This window comes from Emys orbicularis, chromosome 22, assembly GCF_028017835.1.
Source record: "Emys orbicularis isolate rEmyOrb1 chromosome 22, rEmyOrb1.hap1, whole genome shotgun sequence".
Lineage (NCBI taxonomy): Eukaryota > Metazoa > Chordata > Testudines > Emydidae > Emys > Emys orbicularis.
In genome coordinates this window covers 14,139,869-14,160,991 of record NC_088704.1, presented here as the reverse complement: position 1 = coordinate 14,160,991, position 21,123 = coordinate 14,139,869, and the positions used below count along the sequence as shown (strand labels likewise).

General features: G+C 43.2%; 1 protein-coding gene across 1 annotated transcript in view; it reads right to left on the bottom strand.

The window, feature by feature from the left end:
• The window catches only part of RERE (arginine-glutamic acid dipeptide repeats), a 311,393-nt gene that overhangs the window by 22,791 nt on the left and 267,479 nt on the right, over positions 1–21,123 (bottom strand). Inside the window, exon 12 of the mRNA XM_065421264.1 lies at positions 1,581–1,743. Coding sequence (XP_065277336.1) covers positions 1,581–1,743 — 163 coding nt within the window. The remainder of the gene's footprint in view (positions 1–1,580; positions 1,744–21,123) is intronic.

Genomic DNA, 21,123 nt, shown 5'->3' with positions numbered 1-21,123 from the left:
CAAGCAAAATCTGGCATCCTGCAGGATTCTCTAAAAAGCTCAGAGTGAATTCTTTATAGCTGAGGGCACTGCATTTTCTAGCTGCTTGCTACAAATTCACAAAGCAACACATGTCAATAACTTGTCACAAGCACAAGAACCCTGTCTCAAGAACCATTTTGATGCGTGGCCTCATTTGTTCAAATCTTTAGTCTGAAGAGAAGTCCTTGTCGCAGGAACACATGCACGTTCTGTACCGGGAGTCCCTCTTCAGTAACTTCCATTAGCGCTCATCATCAGTCCATATACCCTTCTACACACATACATGGTCCCATTTAACAACTTAAGTTACTGCAACAGTGGCCGCTAGCACTAATCACATTTTCCAACTTCAATTCCTTCAGGTGTTCAAAACATGAATGCAAAATTCGCACATGGCCAAGATCTTTATTCTACTGAGTTAATTTTGGTCCTAATCCTGCAATTGGGCCCAGGAGTTCAATTCACCTGAGTCCAATGGTAGGGTCGGGACCCTTCTTTCTAAAGCAAGAATAAAAGTGATTTTTTGGCACAAGGAAGTTAACCTCCCTCTCTTACAACTCGCCACTATATCCTCCCCCCTTTTCCATCCCAAAAACCCTACTTCAAATCATTTTGGTGACATTTCTGACTTTTTTTGGGGGGGTGGGGAGAGGGGTAATATGCTGGGTTTAGCCCATAAAAAGGGATTAAAACTTTAAGGGAATCTTTAGCCTTTTATACGATGATATATTCCTTACAGCCATATTGACATCAGTGGGGCCATAACACTTAGTGATGTGCTAGACTGCACTGGGCTCTGTAATTATTCTTTGAGCCAAAAGCACCTGAACAATCAAGATCATGGTGCTTCTAAGGCCACGTCTATACATAGAGTGCTGCAGCGGCACAGCTGGACTGATGCACCTGCAGCGCCTGTCTGGTGAAGACGCTCGATGCTGACGGGAAAGCTCTCCCACTGGCATAATAAAACCACCCCTGAGAGCTGCAGAAGCTCTGTTGCCAGGAGAAGCTCTCCCACCAACAGCGCTTGTGTGCACAGCGCTACGTCAGTGTAACTTATGTCGCTCAGGGAGGTGGTTTTTCACACCACAGAGCGACATAAATTATGCCGACAGAGTGTAGTGTAGACATAGCCTTAGATTTGTGAAAATATACCAATACTGACTATAACATGGCATGAGTTGTAAAGAGCAGAAAGTATGGTCATGAAACACTGCTTGCAGAGGAAAGTTTGCTTTATTTCTCGCCTTTTCTAAGCGCTGTTCCCAGAATAATCCCAGGGAAAATGCAACACACACAAGCAACTATAACAAACAGGGAAATTTAGAGCCTGGTCAAAGTCTCCATCCTTACACTGGGCTTCTGTGCCTAAGCACTGCATTGCACACGGTACAAAACATCCCTTGCTATACTCAGGCATAATGGTGTGGGAACAGGAGAAGCCAAGAGCCTGAACTCCATTTTCTTGCTTTATTCAGCTGAAGGCAGAGAGCCACTACATTACTGCAGTTCTATGCATCTAAACAAAGATAAATGCGCTGCTTTTAGCCTCCACTTACAAAATTCGCTAGAGGGGGGCCTGGAGGGAGTGTTGACTGGAGTGGAAGCAGTTCGAGTCTTAATTCTCCGAAACACAGCCTGCCTTCGATGCCTACGGTGGGCTCGGGAACTTGCTGCTTCAGGGGTTTTCTTCCAATAGTAATAGAAAGTGATTAGTTCTCCCTGTAAACACAGAAGGAATATGTTAGAGGGGCATGCACAGCTGATTTGTCAGCCCTTTTCTCTTGCCCTCTCACACATGCGCACACATACAATATATGGGGACGCAAATTTGCACAACAGAGAGAGAGAGTGTGTGTGTGTGTGTGTGCGTTTTCTCCAGCCACCACTGTCATACCGCATGAAGTGCGGGTATTGGTGCTTCAGCAGGGGGCGCTCTTTACTTTGAGACAGCTGTATATCAATACCTCTGCAAAGAGTTAGTAGGCACTGTACTGCTAGAGGTACCAGCTCTCCAATGAGTTGTAAAAGCCATGTCCTGGCTAAAGATGGTCTTTAAAGAACCCTGGCACTTTCAGTGACAGTGGGATCAGTTCAAATAGATGATATCCTGCCCATCTTAATACGCCCCATGCATTAAATACACTCCTGTTTGAAAAGCTGAATGTTAGAATAAAAACATGATTGAGAATAAGCGGTAACCGTATTATTCAAACATATTAAAGCAAACCAAACTTTAATCTGAATATATATGCCCACATCGAAGTTAATTAGGCAGGTAAAAGAGCACACCCAGGGAAGCTAGTGATAATTCCATAGCATAATGAATCTGGCTTACATTCAAAAACCTAGAGCAGATGACATTCAAACTAGTGGATGAGATGCTGAGCTAAAGAACAGCATGTGGTTTTAATCTCCATTCTTTTACTTTGAAACCCCCATCATTTCCTGGTTTCAGAGTGGTAGCCGTGTTAGTGTATCAGCAAAAAGAACAAGGAGTACATTTCCTGGCGACCTGTCTGCCTCTAAGGTAAAAGGTGGTGTTTCTATCAAGTTGCCAGAGAAACGGAGAAGTTCTAACTAGTCCCTTGAAAATCAACATCAGAACAAACATGCCTAAACTGCCCACAAAAAATGGTCTCTTTGAACTGCCTTATATGTGATTTAATCACGTAACCTCAGCCTGCTCTCTCTCTCTCTCACGGCCAAATCCTGCAGTCTTTACTCAGCATAGATCACTTTAGTTAACTCTGTACTAAAGACGCCTTCCTCAGTCAAAACTTCCAATGGCCTAGAACAAGCAGTAACAGCATAATCTGTGTATACAGCATTGCAAACAGTGACAAGACATATGGAAGATCCTATTCAAAAAGTTACAGACGCTCCCCGACTTACGCAAGCGTTCCGTTCCGGAACGCTTTGCGTAACTCGGGAACGTATACCCGACCATTATGCAAACCAAAACAACAACAAACAAAAAAAACCCCAAAAAACAAACCGAAACAAAAAATACTTTCTAGTTTACGGAACTTTTTCCGTAAGTGCCAATTTGCGTAAGTCGGGTTTGCGTAACCCGAGGAGCGTCTATCTGATACCACTTAAGGATTTTAAAGATGCCTAACTTAAAATAGAGAACTCTGGATGAAGTACACAACCACAACTTTGATTTTGGATAGCAGACAGAACAGATGTATTGTTATGAACCGATAGTGAGTGTGATTGATGCAGATTTACCGACATTAAAATGATACCCACGCCCAACCAATTTCAGAGTGACATCTTAAGGTCATCTTAACTATATCACTTGGGGGGTGGATTTTTCACACCCCTGAGTGATGTAGCTGGGTCAACCTAATTTTTTAATGTAGATCAGGCCTCAGGAACTGTGAGTTAGCCAAGAGCACGGAATAAGGGCTGGCCTACACTGGAGTCTTACATTGGCATGGCTACACCTCCGGGGTCTGAAAAAGCCACACCTCAGAGACATGGCTATGCTGACCTATCCCCTGGTGTAGACAAGCGCTAGGTGGACAGAAGAGTTCTTTCAGTGAAGTACACAACCACAACTTTGATTTTGGATAGCAGACAGAACGGATGTATTGTTATGTCATATTTCAGTGGGCCCGGAGGTGGAGGAGGATGAGGAGGCAAGAGTGCCATCTCTTCACACTGTTTCCTCAATCACTTCTGGGCTCACAAATGAAGAGATGTCAGCTCGGTTACCTGGGCAGCCCAAACTTTCCTTCTGGAGTGGGAAGCTAGGTACATAGGGGCACTCTGGGTTCTGCCCAAGTTACTGAGCTGCCATCTCTCCTTCCAGAGCAGAAAGCAAGGTCCAGGGATCCTCCTGGCCCCAGGGACACCTTCAAGAATCTGGACCTGGATCCCCACTCTGGGAAGAGAGGATAGCTGAGTAACCCAGGGTACCAAGCCGCCATCTTTCCTTCTGGAGCAGGGAGCCTGATCCAGGGTCCCTGCTCCAGAAGGAAAGATGGTGGCTTTTGTTTTTTAGGATTTGAACACTGATGTGCACAAACACACATGCGTGTGTGTCTATCTTACACAACACTACCTTACTTGACCAGACAGTCTCGCATTTACACGGAGACTAATTCATTAACATAAACACATCTACTAATGCAATGGATTGGATTTTCTTAAAATAATCAGTATTTTTATGTAACTGAGTGGTAAAAATTTTGGGGGGGAAATTGGTAAAAAGCAGAATAGCTTTTGTAAAACCCTGTAAAACCCTGTAATATTTTTGATAAAAATGAGTAACAACCAGAAATGAAGGGCACTGGCCATTAAACAAAGATCCTTTGAAAACTAAACCTGCCTGTATTCGTGGGTAAAGCCCACTTCAGAAACAAACGTCTGATTCCAAACGGACCCTTCCAAACTTGCAGTCAAAAAAATCTGTACGAAGACTCAAATTTTAATATTATTAATGAAATAGACTCACTCAGCCAAGACTAAAGAAATGGGTGATCACAAGAGTTAATCAAATATAGTTAGGATTCATTTCTGGAGCTTCAGATACATGACTCACTAAATGACTCAACCTTCAGTCACAGCCACAGGGTTAAAAATCAACGAGGAAGTACCTAAGTAGGATTTTAATATTATTCACCCTATGGAACATATGCACACAAATTCCAACCCAGGTTTTATTAGCTGCCTGGCCATCAAATACTATTCTGTCTACCTAAGGGATTAAATGATGGAGCGGAGTGAATCTGGGAGGATTAGGAACCGCATTTTGGTGACTGCATGGGTGGCAGGGGCTTGGCACAAACAAAAGAACATGTCACGGAAAGCTTTGGTCTACAAACAGAGAGCGAAACGGCTCCCGGCTTCACCACGAGTGAAGTCAATTGAACTTTAATCAAACATGCATAGTGTGTGCTGCCGAAACCCATTGCACATAAATGTAGGGAACAAAAGCTGTTGCAGGAATCAATAGCCTTCTGAAACATTAACACAGGCAATCATTGATCAAAAGGCCCCTTTACAAAAGGCTGCCTTGCAAATTAGCTGCTGTTTTTGCTTGCAAGCAAACATGGAAGCGTAAACGCTGCCGACATGAATGGCCTGTAATGATCATTTTGTTCCTGGTGATCTCACCTCATCTCAGAGCAAGGTCTTGCAGTCAACACATCTTACATCTCTGTACTATAATTGCTAACAGCATGATGAACTGAGCTGGTTTGGTGCCTGGGCACTGAGGGGAGGAGGGAAGAGGGAAAGAAGGTTCTTCTGAATCCACAGTGTTCTGGGCAGTAGCACTAGCCCAGGGAAATGCTCCTAACCAATCAGCCTATATTAAGTCTATTTTTAAAACCCTTTTCATGCCAGGAGTTGGATGTTCCTAGCAACAGATGCACTGAAATCATCCAAGATCAGATCAATCCTGTTTTAGTTCTGTCCTTGGGTAGTGGCTCTGGTGGGAACGCATTCCCCTCCTGCCATTTTTTTTTTATTAGCAAACAGGAGTAATTTCCCCCCAAATCTCCAAAATTAAAGACAAATAATAAAAAATTAAATTAAGAGGCATGATAAAAAGCGGAGGTCGGCTCTGTGGCTAACAAGAAAAGAGGGATACACTGCTGGGAAAGTCAAGCTCCACATGCCATTTGAGAACAGCTCAGCTGTCATGTCCTTCCGCAACCCAGCATTACTAATAGTGCTGCACAGGCTATTTGTAATTATTAGAAGGTTGTCTTCTTGGCATGAGGCACCGTTCTCTCCTCTGCCACCATTTCCCTCCCCTGCCCTCCTGTGTTCTGCTGCAACTCAAGCAAGCCCTCTGACAGACAATAAAAACACTGGGGCAGGCATTATTAACTACTCCATACCCTTAACAATCTAACACGAAAGTAGTAAGTGCTGCATACCCCCAGCTTCTCATTTATTGTGATTTGCAAATGTTAAGTACATGAAACTGTATGTGCCATGCATCAGTGTGACTGTGTGTGAGACAAGAGACACATTACAGTTGCACTGAAGCAACCACTAGAGGACTGGCAAATCTATTGCTTAATGGAGCTGATGTTCTACTAAGTGGAGCAAAAAGGCATTTCATGCATTTGGTTATAAATGATGGGGTAGCGTTCAGATCAGCTGTTGCCTAACAAACGTGGTGTTCTCCTATGGGTTTCTCCTTGTTTCACACAGCCATCAGCTGAGTACTACCTGTCGCAGCAGTTCCATTACGTTCAGCTCAGACTCACAAGTCCACCAGCCGCTTTGTGGGTTGTGCTTGATCTTCATTTTTCCAACACCACAAAATACACAAGTGGCTTGTTCCTGTAGCACTTTCCGACTATCTATTTTGTCTCATTTACCCAACTCCCGCACGTGTAAGGAAGAGTCCGACTGTGATAAACCAACCGCCTGTCCAAACAGCTCCAATTTTGCATGTTCTGATTTTGCTATTTGAAGTTCTTTCTTCTCCACAGTCAGGAGAGGAATCCCACTCTTGGGGCCAGGTTGGGACACCACAGCTGATCTCTTGACCCCAATGCTATGGCAGTTCATGCACTCTCGGACTACAATGCTACTATGCCTGGACGATCAGCACTGCCAAGGAGCCAAAAATTATGTCCTTACTAGTGAAAGCATCGATGGGAAGAAGTCTAACACATCAAGTAAACTCCTGCACCTGCCTCCGTGTCCACTTGATTGTAGATCCTGGACCAGGCTCAACCATCTATTTACTCTCTGGCTCCACCAGAGCTGCTGCCTCCATCCACCAGCTTGGCCTGTTCCCCCCCCCCCCCCCCATCGGAGAACATAACTCACTTTGGTGACAGAGTGCCCACGCCCCCGATATCTGGAGGGTGGTCTACAATACCTAGCCTCCCTCCATACACAGGCCTTCCTCTTGTTACGGAGCCTGAACTCAAGTTCTGAGCTCTGGATATGAGAGTGTGTGCCAAACAGCATCATCCAGTATCAGCAACTGGCTCCTCTAGCGTGCTAGACCTACCCAGCCCCTTGCCTTCCTCCTCTCAAGTTAACTCTGCAGTGGAGACACATTCCAGGTATCCACCTCTTCCAGTTGGAACACATTTCCCTCTCCCAGGTCTGGGACTAAATCCAGTCCCTGGGATAAGGGAGCAAAACTCCCACAGAAGTTAATGCAAGTTGTATCCTCTTAATAGAGAGGATGAATCTGATCCCTGGAGAGATCTGTCTCTCCATTAATCTGCTTGGAATCCTTGGATATTCACAGCTAGTATACCCTTAACCTCAACTCGGGAGACATCACCATCCATCAAGTTCCTCTCTTCCCTACAAGCACAAATTCAGTCTTCTCCCCTCCAGAGCTTTGTTGTGCCCACCATACTCTCAGCACCACTGGCAATTATTCGTCGGCCATAAGTAATGCATCCCCCTCATAGCGCAATGGAAGCAGCACTATCTTGGGGCCAAAAGTCATCCTTCCTTCCCAAACAGCTTCCTTGGTGGTATTTGTGGGTCTCCCAGATTGAGGTGTCTGTGATGCTGCTCAGGGGCTATGTCAGAAGTATGAGAAATGCAGTTGTCCATCCCCCCTCTGACAGATCCATAAAAGAATTCTTCTGTTGACCTAGTGGCATCTACATTGGGGCTTAGGCCTGGTCTACACTACGACTTTAATTCGGATTTAGCTGCTTTAATTCGAATTAACGCTTGACCCGTCCACACAACGAAGCCATTTAATTCGAATTAAAGAGCCCTTTAATTCGATTTCTGTACTCCTCCTCGACGAGAGGAGTAGTGTCAAAATCGGTATTGTTAATCCGAATTAAGGTTAGTGTGGCCGCAATTCGATGTTATTGGCAATTAGATGTTATTGGCTACCCACAATGCAACGCTCTGGAAATCGATGCTACTACGGTAGCTTGGACGCACACCACCGAATTAATGGTGCCTAGTGTGGCCGAATACATTCGAATTTATAAAATCGGTTTCCTAAATTCGAATTATATAAATTCGGATTAATCCTGTAGTGTAGACATACCCTTTGGTTGGCTTAACTAGGTCTCAGGCATGTGAATTTTTCAAACCTCATCGGTATAATTTTTCACACCCCTGAGTGACGTAGTTGTGTCGATCTTGTGACGCTGTCTCATGGTGTCCAGGACTGAGAGTCACCGTGTGACCCTCCTGCCTCCAGTGAGGAATCATCTTTCTTGTGGTAGCTGGACACTCTACCAGCTCTTCTGCCACCCTTCAAGCACTCTTCCCTGGGGCATACTTTGCCTTGCAGACCCCAGTCCTGAATTCCTCAGAAGCATCCCCCTGTAGCATCCAGCCCCTATCACTGAACATGCACAGCAATTACCAGGTTCGCTACTCCCAGGGTATAGTATTCACACATTATACTATGTTTGAGTCAGCTGAGTATCCGCTCCAACACAACAACACAGCACTGTAATCTACTTATAGGGAAAATAAATATAAGTTTAACAACAAAGGTAATGATTTAAGAGAGTGAACAGGGATAGTAAGAACAGGTTACAAATAAAACAAAGGTATCACAGACTTCTACTAGACTAAGAATTGCAGGATAAAAGAGGGGTCCTTGTGCCTTCTTCTTGTACCCCAAAGTCCATTGCTTTTGTCCCCACAGTCAGGATAACTCCCAGTGGTTTCCCTTCTGGGCACTGGCTCCAAGGTGTCTTCCCATACTCTTGTTTCACTCGCCGCCCCCTCACCCAACAACCTATTTTTTCCTGCTGATGTTTACATGAAGATGGGGCTTCCTCTGTGCTTGCTTTACAATGCTTAATATATACATGAACTGAGGCAGATTATTCCACAGCCCCTTGTCTGGTAAAACCAACTTGCCAACACTGCCTGGGGGACAGATTCCAAAACATTCAGTACATACACACAATTTCTTAAGTGTCACCTGTATGTACATTGCCCAATGGTAAGGATCAATATGACATAAGATACCTCAGACAAACCTTTCTGAGTAAATACTATGAAAGAAGCGTTTAGGTGTAATGAGTTTGTCAGGCCTGACAGGAGTTGCTGACACAGAGTTGTGAGCCCTTTGCTAGCTGGCACCATACAAACCACTCAGTGTAGACCTAAAGCCTAGTCTACACTGAAAACTTGGTCGACCTAGCTACATTGCTCAGGAGTGTGAAAAATTTACACCGAGAGATATAATTAAGCCAATCTAGCCCACGGTGTAGACACCACTAGGTCGGTAGAAGAAATTTTCAATTGACCTGGCTACTGCCCCTTGAGGGGGTGGATTTACTACAGCGACGGAAAAAACACTTCTGTCATTCCAGTAAGTGGCTACACTGCAACAGCATGGCTGCAGCTGTGCCGCTGTAGCACCTGTCGTGTAGACATTCCCTAGGTGTTATTTCTTCAGGCTGAGCCTTCTAACCACTAACACTGTGTACGAACAGAACGGCACATCACACTTCCAAGACTCAGTCTGCTTAAATCAAAAAGGCTCAGATCACTCCACCACTAACATGAAGCAGTGAGACTTGCTCCTGAGGAACTCCACCTGACAGAAGGTTTCACATGCCACCGGAGGACAACTCAATTGCCCAAGTCTTTCTGTAACCCAGCATTATTGCTAGTACAGGAGATGTGTAGTTATTAGGAGGTTAATTGAATTGGCCTCGTTAGCACTGACACCCCCCGCCCCACTTGGTAAGGCAACTCCCATCTTTTCATGTGTTGTAAAATATATATACTGCTTACTGTATTTTTCACTCCATGCATCTGATGAAGTGGGTTTTAGCCCACGAAAGCTTATGCCCAAATAAATCTGTTAGTCTCTAAGGTGCCACAATGACTCCTTGTTGTTTTTGCTGATACAGACTAGCACGGCTACCACTCTGAAACCTATTAGGAGGTTGTTTCCTTGTCACAAGGCACCATTCTCTCTCTCCTCTGCCACCATTTTCTTTTCCTGCCCTCTTGTGTTATGCTGTAACTCAGTCAAGCTCTCTGAGGGACAAAATAAAATGCCTGGGCAGGCATTAACTACTCCACACCTTAAACAATCAACCAAAAGCAAGTAAGTGCGGCATGGCCTGATTTCTCACTTCTTATCAGTGGGTTTCAAATGTAAAATACACAGTACAAGCTGTGCCTGTGTGTTTGTGTTTAATCTTGCCTTAGGTAAACAAAGGATTAACACTATGTGTGCATTTCTGAATGTGAGAGGTTTGACAGCCCTACCACTGCAGACAGTGCTCTTGTGAAGCCAGTCACATGAATACAACAACTTACGTTCAAGTATCTGTTACGGTATAACACAGTGAGCAAACATAATAACTGCTGTTTAATTTCCCAAAAGCATAGCATTGCCAAGAGGGGAAAAAACAAAACAAAAACAAAACCATAGCAGGGGGTAGTTTTAACGCAATTACACACACACACACACACACACACACACACACAAAATCTGCACAACGCTCCTCAGCTACTATGAGTGAGTGGAGACTGGGACTTCAGTTTTACCACAAGATAAACTTGCCTAGGTCAGCCCTGTACCCCTGCCTGGTCTTTGCTTTGTTTTTATCTCAGGATAGGCTCATACTACTTAGTTACTCTGGGGTAAAACCACACCTTTTTTTAGCCCTGAAGAGAAGCCCACAGCCTCTTGCTCAGTGGCTGTATTCTCCGAGAACAAAACAAAGGGCTGGTCTACACTGGGGGGGGGGGGAGGGAGGGGGAGGAGGAGGGGAATCGAGGATCGAATTACCTGGGGTCCACACGGCGCGGGATTGACGGCCGCGGCTCCCCCGTCGACTGCGCTACCGCCGCTCGCTCTGGTGGAGTTCCGGAGTCGACGGTGAGCGCGTTCGGGGATCGATATATCGCGTCTGAACGAGACGTGATATACTGATCCCGGATAAATTGATTGCTACCCGCCGATACGGCGGGTAGTGAAGACGTACCCAAAGAGAAGACCAGGAAGGGGTATAGACCTGACCTCTGCAAGTTTATTTAGTGGCGTAACTAAAGTATCTGGTCTTCACTGTGCATTTCTCTCATGAATGACAGTGACTCCAAGATAAAAAAAGCACCTGTTTTAGCAATGATGACAAGCCCTCAGAATGCTGGTGTGAATTGTTTGCATCAGTCTTAAAGGAGTCTCAGAGGTTTCCCACAACCACTCATAAGAGCCAGACTAAGGCTTTGTCTTCACTGGCAAGTGAAAGACAAAACTTTTGTCCTTCAGAAGTGTTAAAACACACACACACACACACACACACACACACACCGCCCCCCGAAAGACCAAAGTTTTGCAGACGAGAACAGTGCTCTTCTGCCGACAAAGCCGCTGCCACTTGTGGAGGGTGGACGTTTTTTTGTCGGCAGTTCTCCTGCCGACAAACACCAGCTACACTGCGCGCCTTTTAGCAGCACGGCTGTAGCGGCACAGTTGTGTCGTTAAAAGCAGCATAGTGTAGACATAGCCTAACTCACACCTTGGGACTGGTCGAGATACCCCTGACATGAGAATCACTCGCCCTTTGGTTTTCGGCATCATCCACAGCCACTTTTTATTTTCTACTAGGGTTTTTACTAATGGCAGCACTTCATCTGCAATTGGAAAATATCTCCAGATACACATTATGTTGTTGCCCTCCATTAGTGTCTCAGCAGCAGGGGAGTCAAATGTATCTTCTCCTAGCACAAATACTCTCTCATGGCATCATATAACTGAATTAAGAATGATGGAATAAAGCGTGGGAGGACAGAACCAATGAGGAAAGACAGAGGGTAACTGGGATTGTAGGTGTTCCATTTTCTTCCCAAAGTAGCTTCATGAGCACTTCACTGAAGGTTTAACCTGGGCGTTTTTACCGTTTTAATCTTAGTGCACATGCCATTGTCACAGTGACAAATAGGTTTGTGTGTGTTCTAATTAAGCAATAAGTCTCAACAGATTGTGCAGCAGTGCTGATTAATGCCCTCTTTGGATACATAAGGATACTGCACAGTCTGAAATGTCTTATTAAAATTATGAAAACAGGCTCAAAGAATTTTTGTGGTGTTATTAAAATATATTAAAAATCCTTCTGCCATCTAAAATGGTTCCTAGGGAATTTCCTGTAAATATCATAATCTAACAACACATTGTAAACGCTTAAGAGATTCTCTCTATTTATTCCCCTACCTATTAGTTTTTAAACTGTAGTTTAGCTTTCTTCTCTCCTGCCCTCTGATTAGGACCCTTTCTACAAACCTAGATAATGCAACAGGCTCTGTTTTTCTGACCATTCTTTAGCCTCTTCCCCCAAAAACTCAGTGTGACCAGCTGGGTTGGTTTCACTTTGTAAATGAAAGTCCAGTCCAAAAATGGTTAATGTGGCGGGGGAAGGGAGAGCAGCTAGGAGGGATGAGTTTACGGAACCCACGTTCTCACTTGGAAATTTTAATGCTATCATTTCTCCCCAACACAAGTGCTCTCACAGATTTACTCAGCAATCCAACTGAGGCTCCGTCTGTTTCTTGGTATCATTTTGTAGCAGAAAAAAAACTCTGTCAGAAAACTTTATGCTCTGCAATTATTGTTGTTAATGGAGAACTGTCAGTATGCCTGGCCCTGTACAGACCTCAGGAAAACATAGTGCCTGCCCCAAAGAATTTACATTCTCATTTAGACAAGTGACACAATTTAGGTCTATAATACAAGAGAGTCAAAAGCACCTAAGTGATTTAGACTCCTAAATCTCTTTGGCTTTTAATGATACTTCAGCATTAAATGCCTAAACCACTTTTGAAAATGGAATTTATGCACTTTTGAAAATTCGACCCCAGTCTCAACTGGGGGGGTATTTGCCTCCACTATACAATTACATGAAATACAAAAATAAGCTGCTTGGGGACTGTGTGGGGAAACCTAAGGCTGCAAGAAGGATACTTTGTGTATGCATGTTTTTGAATGAAGTTGGAAAAAGAGTCAGAAAGGGTAAAGAGATCAGTGTAGAAAAAGAAAAAAGGGAACGGAGGCTGGAAAGTGGGGAGTGAAAAACTACAAAAGAAGAGAATAGCATGAGAGCAGTCTGGAGTGTCAAGAAAAAAAAGGATAGATACAAAATATAAATGTGTACAGTAAAACCTCAGAGTTACGAACCCCTCAGGAATGAAGGTTGTTCGTAACTGAAATGTTCATAACTCTTAATAAAATGTTATGTTGTTCTTTCAAAAGTTTACAACTGAACATTGACTTAATACAGCTTCGAAACTACCATGCAGAAGAAAAATGCTACTTTTAACGATCTTAATGTAAATGAAAGAAGCACACAGTTTCCTTACCATGTCCAATCTTTTAACCCCCCCCCCCTTTTTTTTTTGTAGTTTAGGTTTAACCCAGCACTGTGCTGTACTGTGTTTGCTTTCTTTTTTGGTCTCTGCTGCCTGATTGCATACTTCCGGTTCCAAATGAGGTGTGTGGTTGACCAGTCAGTTCATAAGTCTGAGGTTCTACTGTATTTTAAAATATACTATACATATTTGTAATACGCTAGTAATACTCTTCACTTATATACCATCTTTCATTTGAGGATAAAGTGCTTTATAAATATTAATGTATTAAACCTTGACATACCCTTTGGACAGTAAGCATTATTCACATTTTACAGAAAGGGAAATAGAATCACAAAGAAATGACTTGCCCAAGGTCACAAAAGAAGTCAGTAACGGAGCTGCAAACAGAACCCTGGTTTCTTGATTGCCTCTCTTGTGTATTAGATACAATAAAGCCCCCTCCAATAAAGTGGAAAACACTCAATTGATTTTCTGCTGTTAAGTTATTTCAAATGCATGGAATTTACTGACCCACATTTTACTACTGACATGAGATTCCTTTTCAAAAAGTGCAATCCTGCTGATTACCTACATTGTCATGTGACTAGCTCAGCCAATCAAAGTTAGACTCTTATAAGAAATTTTATAATACAGACTAAGCTTTACTGGACAAAAGTCCACCTTCATTAGACATGGTAAATTCACTGCCTGCCTGTTCCTCACTAGCTTAGCAAAGAATTCAGTGTGACTTTCCTCACCTCATTCTAGATTCAAGCTATTTGTTCTTTTAATTTCCAGGTTACTCTCTTAGTTTTTTATTAGAATAAATCAACAGAGAAATATAAATTCTACTAGTAAGAGGATAAAAAAGGTTGGCAACGAATCAGTCTGTGCCACATCCACTTCACAATTTTGGTGCAGTCTGGTCGCTAACATTTTCCAATGTTTGGAATTGAGGCCACATTTGCTTCTGGCAAAAAGAGCTAACTCAGATAATGTGCAAGTTACAGAAGTTTTCCTGGCTGGGTATTCTATGAAAATATTTCTCTTTTTTCAATTCTAGGGATTAAACCATTGGGTTTAACAACAGTTCTGAAAATCAGAGGCTTCAGGCAAGCTGTTGCATTCTTTTAAACCTTAGCCACAGTTGGAGACCTCTGTCACTCTCTCCAGCTGTACGCAGTGCTAGAATGAAAAGGAAGGCTCTTGTAATTAAGGTTTCTCTCTCCAGAGACTTCTCTTTTGTTAATCAACAGAGTCCTCTAATCCCCAAAGGAACCCACAGGCTGTTGGCTGCATCCATTACTAATTGTTAGATACCATCTTTAATAGCATCAGTTATAGTTCTACAAGACTGCTTAACGGCTGCCTATGACGCCAGGTAAATCTGGCAGAACGTACCTGTGGAGCTGCCCAATTAACTGGGTATTACAATACAAAGTGGCAGGTGGACGTGACTATCAGCAATGAAGGGGTTAAGGACCTCCTTATATCTGATAACTCCTGCATTCTGCGGAGTGATTTGGGATCCAATTAACCCTTCTGTAGCTCTATTAGTATCATCACAGGTACTGCAACTCTGATCATGGACCTGCTATTTGTTTGAGCCTTCTGACAAGTTCAAAGTCATTTAATTACTTTAAATAAATATCTGAAACTAACCCCCCAACACCAGGACACACTTTTGCAGGGCCTGTTCAGACACAGCTGCCAAACCTGCAGCTACAGAGGGGCCCCCACCCCATCTGGGCCAGGCTGCAACACTAGTGTGATGTTTACTGTGCATGCTCCAGTCGCTCTTGGCTTAAAGTGTGAACAGCTTCATGCCCACAGAGCTGAGAGGGGATAATGTAGCCCATGCAGAATCAGGCCTTCTCTTTGTACTGAGGCTCAGGGTAGAACACATGACAGGTTCTTCCCTTCCTGCTGTTCAACAAGAGACATCTATTCACTATCCCCTGAGCCCTTCCAGCTCATATACAGATACACATACCAGTCCTTTTTGTCCTCCTTATGAACGCTTATTTCCTCCCTCCTCCTCCCCAAAAAGCTGGCATGACAGCTTGGGGCAGGTGGACGATGCGTAGTTTACCTCTTGGTCATAAGAGTAAAAGGGAAAAGGGGACAATGAATGGCTTTGCAGTGGCAGGAGGGGAAACCCACTCTTGTCTGCCCATTTACAGTTAAGTTTTGAGCTTTATAACCATCCTATAAATCAGCCACACCCCTTTCACTCCTAGGTAACTAGGTGCTCTCAAGTGCTCGCACACTATGGCAGCAATAAGATCAGTATATGTGCCTAGGTAGATTAGATATAAAGAACACAGAAGAATATTAGGAGGAGGACTCATTCCAGGATGTGTTGCCCCCACACACACACACCTTTTAAATATTGTTAACATTTAAATCTTAGCAGCATGACACGAGGAATAGCATTTTCTCAATCAGGCTGCTTGGCACCAACAATTCATCCCTCCAATTCAGTTTTCTTCTTGCACAAGCTGAATACTTCACTATTTCCTAGTTTCATTTAGCTGGAGTCAAACAGCATTTCACTGCAATTGGCTACAGCGCCATGTTACCTTTCTCACTGTTTTCTCATCCCTGTAACTAAACCACAGTTCCATCAGTGAAAGGAGGAGGAGAAGAAAAAAGCCATAAAGCTGCTGAAACTACCATGCTCCATCCCGTAAACATTTTTCTATTTATCTGCCCTTCATTACATGCACAATCTTATTATCTCTGCACAGCCTCAAAGTGACAGCCGTCAGGGTCACCCTATAAAATATACATTGGCAATGTTACATTTAATGACGGGAGCGAGGAGAAAGATGAAGGATGGGAGGGGTGGAATACTGCAGGATGTTTTTAAAGGGATCATCAGTTATATCTGTGCATTTCCCGAGGTGATAATTGAATGACAGTGGCTGGAGGGAAATCCATTTTTGAGCTCAGGAAAGAATTGTTAAGCGAAAAATGTTTTTGTATTGGAGGCATGTAATGGCTGCCAGAAAATGAAAAAGGCTCCTTCAACCACATCAGTTCTTATATTTTATGTCTTTTATATGTGGGCTGGCAATTATCTAGTACAATCAGCTTTTGAAATACAGCTTTAAAAATAAAGACAGACTTTGGTCATTATATCTTGTAGACTAAGAGATATTTTCTGTTGTAGTCTGTGTGTCAACTTCAATTAATTTAAATGAAGGATCAATTTTGTAGTGTGGAGAAGGTGACATACCAAACACAAGGGCAACCGCCTTTATCATTATCATATTGGTTTTAAAATAAAAGGTTAAAGCACAATTCTAATTATGTTCTGTATTTAACTAAAAATTGCCCTCTGCATTAAAGTGAAGTAGATATGCACTAATCTGTATTCCTTGTAATTTGGCAGCACTGTAATGAGGCCCTGAGTTACTAAAACTTCATTACTTAAAATGAAAAGAACATTTTTACTAGTATTCGGTCATGTATCTTCACAGTTATAACTAAACTACACTTGTCAAAACAAAGAATATTTTTTGTTCTGCATGTTCACTAGCTAATTCACAATGGGTCTCCCAGTCATTAGCGTAAAATACTGTCTACAACTAACCAAAGCAAGGGTATTGAGAATTAAGGTTGATACTCCATGATTATTGTATAATAATTTTCATTTTTATTACCATAAGTGTCAAGCAGCCCGTCATGGACCAGGACCCCACTGTGCCAGGTACTGAAACAAACGGAACAAAACTAATTCATCTCAGTGCATGGGGACCTATGCAAGATCACCGCAATAGCCACAACACATAGGCACAGCAGGATGGGTTATGGAAAGAATATTAACCTTAAACCCACAAAATACAAGAAACAATGTGTTAAATCAGAGTTGAATCTGACAAATGTAGAGATTTTTTCTTTTTAAATATACTTCTCTGCCTAGGACAGAGGTTTTTTTTTTTTGGTTTTTTTGTGCTATGCAAAGTCTCCAATCAGTTGAACTGGAAAAGCATGCAGTACTATGATGCACCACTGTGGTATCAGCCTAAACAATAGATTTTAAATGGATAAGGAACACACAATTCTTAAAATACTGTCAGCTATTGGTCCCATACCATTTGGAAGAATATTGAGGCTGTTGGAGAAGGCATGGGAGCTTTGGAAAAAATAACTGATGAGTGAAGCTTTTATCCTTATTTCCAATCCACCACAAATCCTTATGCAAAATCTGTGTGTAACAGACATTTTACAGCCGTTCTTCCATTCCAGTTTAGCAGTCACCGTTTGATCCATTACCAGAGAAATGGAGCAGAAAACAAAACATTAACAAGGTTTCTCTTCAGGATTATCATATATGTGGCTTCTCCCCATCCTTGGATGATCTGGGAAGTTTGGTAACGACGTGGTTCTTTTAAAGTTTTTGAGGTGCCTTAAAACCAATGGGCAGAAAACCCAAGGGACAATGCCTGAGGCTCCTCCACTAAAATTGTTCTTGCGTGTTCTCTTCAAGAATCAGCAATCCTGGACACACACACAGTACTATCGCCAGCTCTCCAAACTAGCCCTTGTAAAGGTGCTTCTGTCAGAGACTTAAGTCATCTTAAAGAGCTGACAAAATGAAAAGTCTAAACTTTAGGGGTCTTACAAACATCTACAGCTTTCCCATAACAGTAGTCAAGTGAGAGAATGCTGTGAGGCTCTGTTGGTCACAGAGGACCATCTCCTTCTAATTATAATTGTTGTATATAAAACTGACTGCTTCATATTTCCTCTTGGCTCATTTAGAACTACTCTATTATCAAATTCACGGCTAAAACCTTCTACACTAAATTAAATAAAGAAGAGTTAATTTTGTTTAGATCGCATCAGAAACAGAGGTTCATATCACCTAAGTCTCAAGGATAAGTGAATCCAATAGGCTGGATTTTGCTAACTAGTCAGATCCTGGGGTATTCCAACGATTCACTCAGCCAGCCTTGCTACTGTTTTCAACTTCACTAGTCACAAATGTTTTGTGCTTTATCATTAGATTGATCTACACTTTTCCACTACAACTGTCTCCTGGGAATTATGTACCATACTTCCTTTGGGAATGTAAGTGCCATATAGTGACTAAATCAAGGGTAGGCCTCTGGGTTTTATTTCCAGGCCTACCTCTAGCTCTGTGAGAGTGACCTTCAACAAGTCACTAAGGTCTTGTCTACACACACTTGCCCTGATTTAGTTAAACTAGTTTAACTAAACCCACTGAAATCTCTGTGTGGCTTAATTGGGTTAGCCTAAATCTGTTCCCAATTGATTTAAGCCACTCAAACTGAAAGAAGAGTGTCCACACAGGGGATTACATTGGTTTAACTTCACACCTTTATATAAAATGGAGCAACTCTACACAGAAACTCTTCTCTCTCCAAGCTTCAGTTCTCCATCTATAATACCTTCTTTTCCCCAGGCCTTGATCTTTTTATTTAGGCCAGGGATTCTCAACCTTTTTCTTTCTGAGCCCCCCCAAACATGCTATAAAAACATGTCCCACCTGTGCCACAACAACTGGTTTTCTGTACCTAAAAGCTAGGGCCGGCATTAAGGGGTAGCAAGCAGGGCAGTTGCCCAGGGTCCCATGTCAGAGGGGGCACCGTGAAGCTAAGTTGCTCAGACTTCTGCTTCAGCCCTAGGTGGCAGGGTCCCGGGCCCCATGCTTCACCCCCATGGAGTGGGACTTTGGCTTTCTGCCCTGGGCCCCAGTAAGTCTAATACTGGCCCTGCTTGGCGGACCCACTGAAACCTGCTCCCCTAGTTGAGAACCACTGATTTAGGCCATGTTGACACTACAGGGCTATAGCTATGGTGCCGGAGCTATGCTGGCATAACGCTGCGCGGACGCAGCCAACACCGATAGAAGGCATTTTCCCCATCAGTATAGGAACTCCACCTCCCTGAGGGACGGTAACTAGGTCAACGGAGGCATTCTTTCATTGACCTAGCTATGTCTACACTGGGGGTAAGGATGGCATAGCTAAGTTGCTCAAAGGGATGGATTTTTCAGATCTGAGAGACTGAGCTATGTTGACCTACATTTTAAGTGTAGACCAGGCCTCTCTGAGACAATGGGGTCCTGATAATGGTTGGGTTCTGTAGGAACTACTGTAAAAAAAAAAGTATTTCAACGACCTGCCTACTTCACAGGGAGAGAAGGTGAGCCTTAATTACCATTTGTACAGCACTCAGAGACAGTGAAACAAGGTGCTAGACAAGGACAAAGTATTATTAAGCAGCTACACAAAAGCTTAGCAGAGTTCCTTGATGCAATAGGCCTCTGTTCCTTTATGCAGAACTCAGCCTGTGCAGTGTATAATTTCAAGCAACTGCATTTTCTCCCATTCCTCGGGTGTTCCTTTGCTGGAACCTGATCTCTTTTGGAGTTGATTCCCAACTATGAAAAAAAAAAAAAATCTCCCCCTATTGTTACCTTGAAGAGTATGCAAAGAAGTTCCTGCTAAGATTTTCCACTTCTACACTCAAAAGCAGACATTCATCTAACATTAGCCTACTGCCTACCACGACTTTTTCCTGGGCAAGTGACATCATCTGTTGAGGAGACATGTACCAACCAAAGGGAAAACCCTACACAAAGCAGAAAAATAAGGGACTCTGAGGACACTGGGATACAACAGTACCTGCAAATCCTGCACGTCTGGTGGACTTTTTCTCCTATTCCTTCAACAGGAAAGAAAAATGGGTAAACCGGGGATTATCTATCAGTATTTTAAAGATTTCACAAGCAACAGTTCTGTTTATTTTACTTCCACATATTAAAAAAAGGCTCAGGCAGGGGTGCTGGAACAATTTGTATAGTGGGGGTGCTGAAAGCATTGAACCAAACTGTAAACCTTGTATATGATGGAAACCACTTCAAACCAGGGGGTGCTGCCGCACCCCCAGCACCCCTGGGCTCAGGTCTCCTGAGCCATTTAGTTAGTGGAGATAACCCCTGCGCCCCCTCCTCCCCCCCCCGGAGACTGCACTAGAAGCAGTATTTAACAGGAAGTGCTGATGTGTCTGCACACTGACTTGCTTTCCACATTTCAATGAAACAGAAGTTTTAGGTTTTCCTTATACATCTGTGATGAACAATGCATGGCTTGGCTTGGCTTGATAAGTGCATTCATTAACCCAGCTTCTCCACTTGCAGTCTATGACCCATAGGGGAGCTGTTGAACACTAGCATTCAGACATTTAAAATGAAGCCCATTGTGAAAGAATGAAAATGAAGTGGGGATCACCATAAACTTTGTAATCTAATCCCTGCTCTTGTTACCTAGGAGAGAGTGTAGGTGAAGGCTGGGAGCCAGAAGGCGTTTCTACCAATTTTTTCTTACTGCAGCTCCACTTGTAGGAAGACATTACAAGAGGTCAAAACATTGTTATGGAAACTGGAGGTTTCTATTATGCACTGAAAAATGCTAGCTTTAGCACTCCTTTAGAGATTCCATGTCACCGAATGCCAGGCACTTAACCATCGAAAAAACTGAGTGGAAGAGAGAAAAGCCATCCATTTCATACCAAGTCTTGTGGAATAGTTTCAATAAAGACTGGCATAAACCTCCAAAAATGATACAAACGAACATATATTCCACAAGCCTAGGTACAGAATATATGCCTTTCCTCTGCCACCCAGTCTGTTCTACAGTTGACATGCCAGGTGTTCTGTGACACAAAGTCATGTCTCTCTCACATACCCCCCCGCCCCACATCATTTTACTCTTGATTTTGAACAGACTAAGGGTATGTCTTCACTACCCGCCGGATCGGCAGGTAGCGATCGATCCAGTG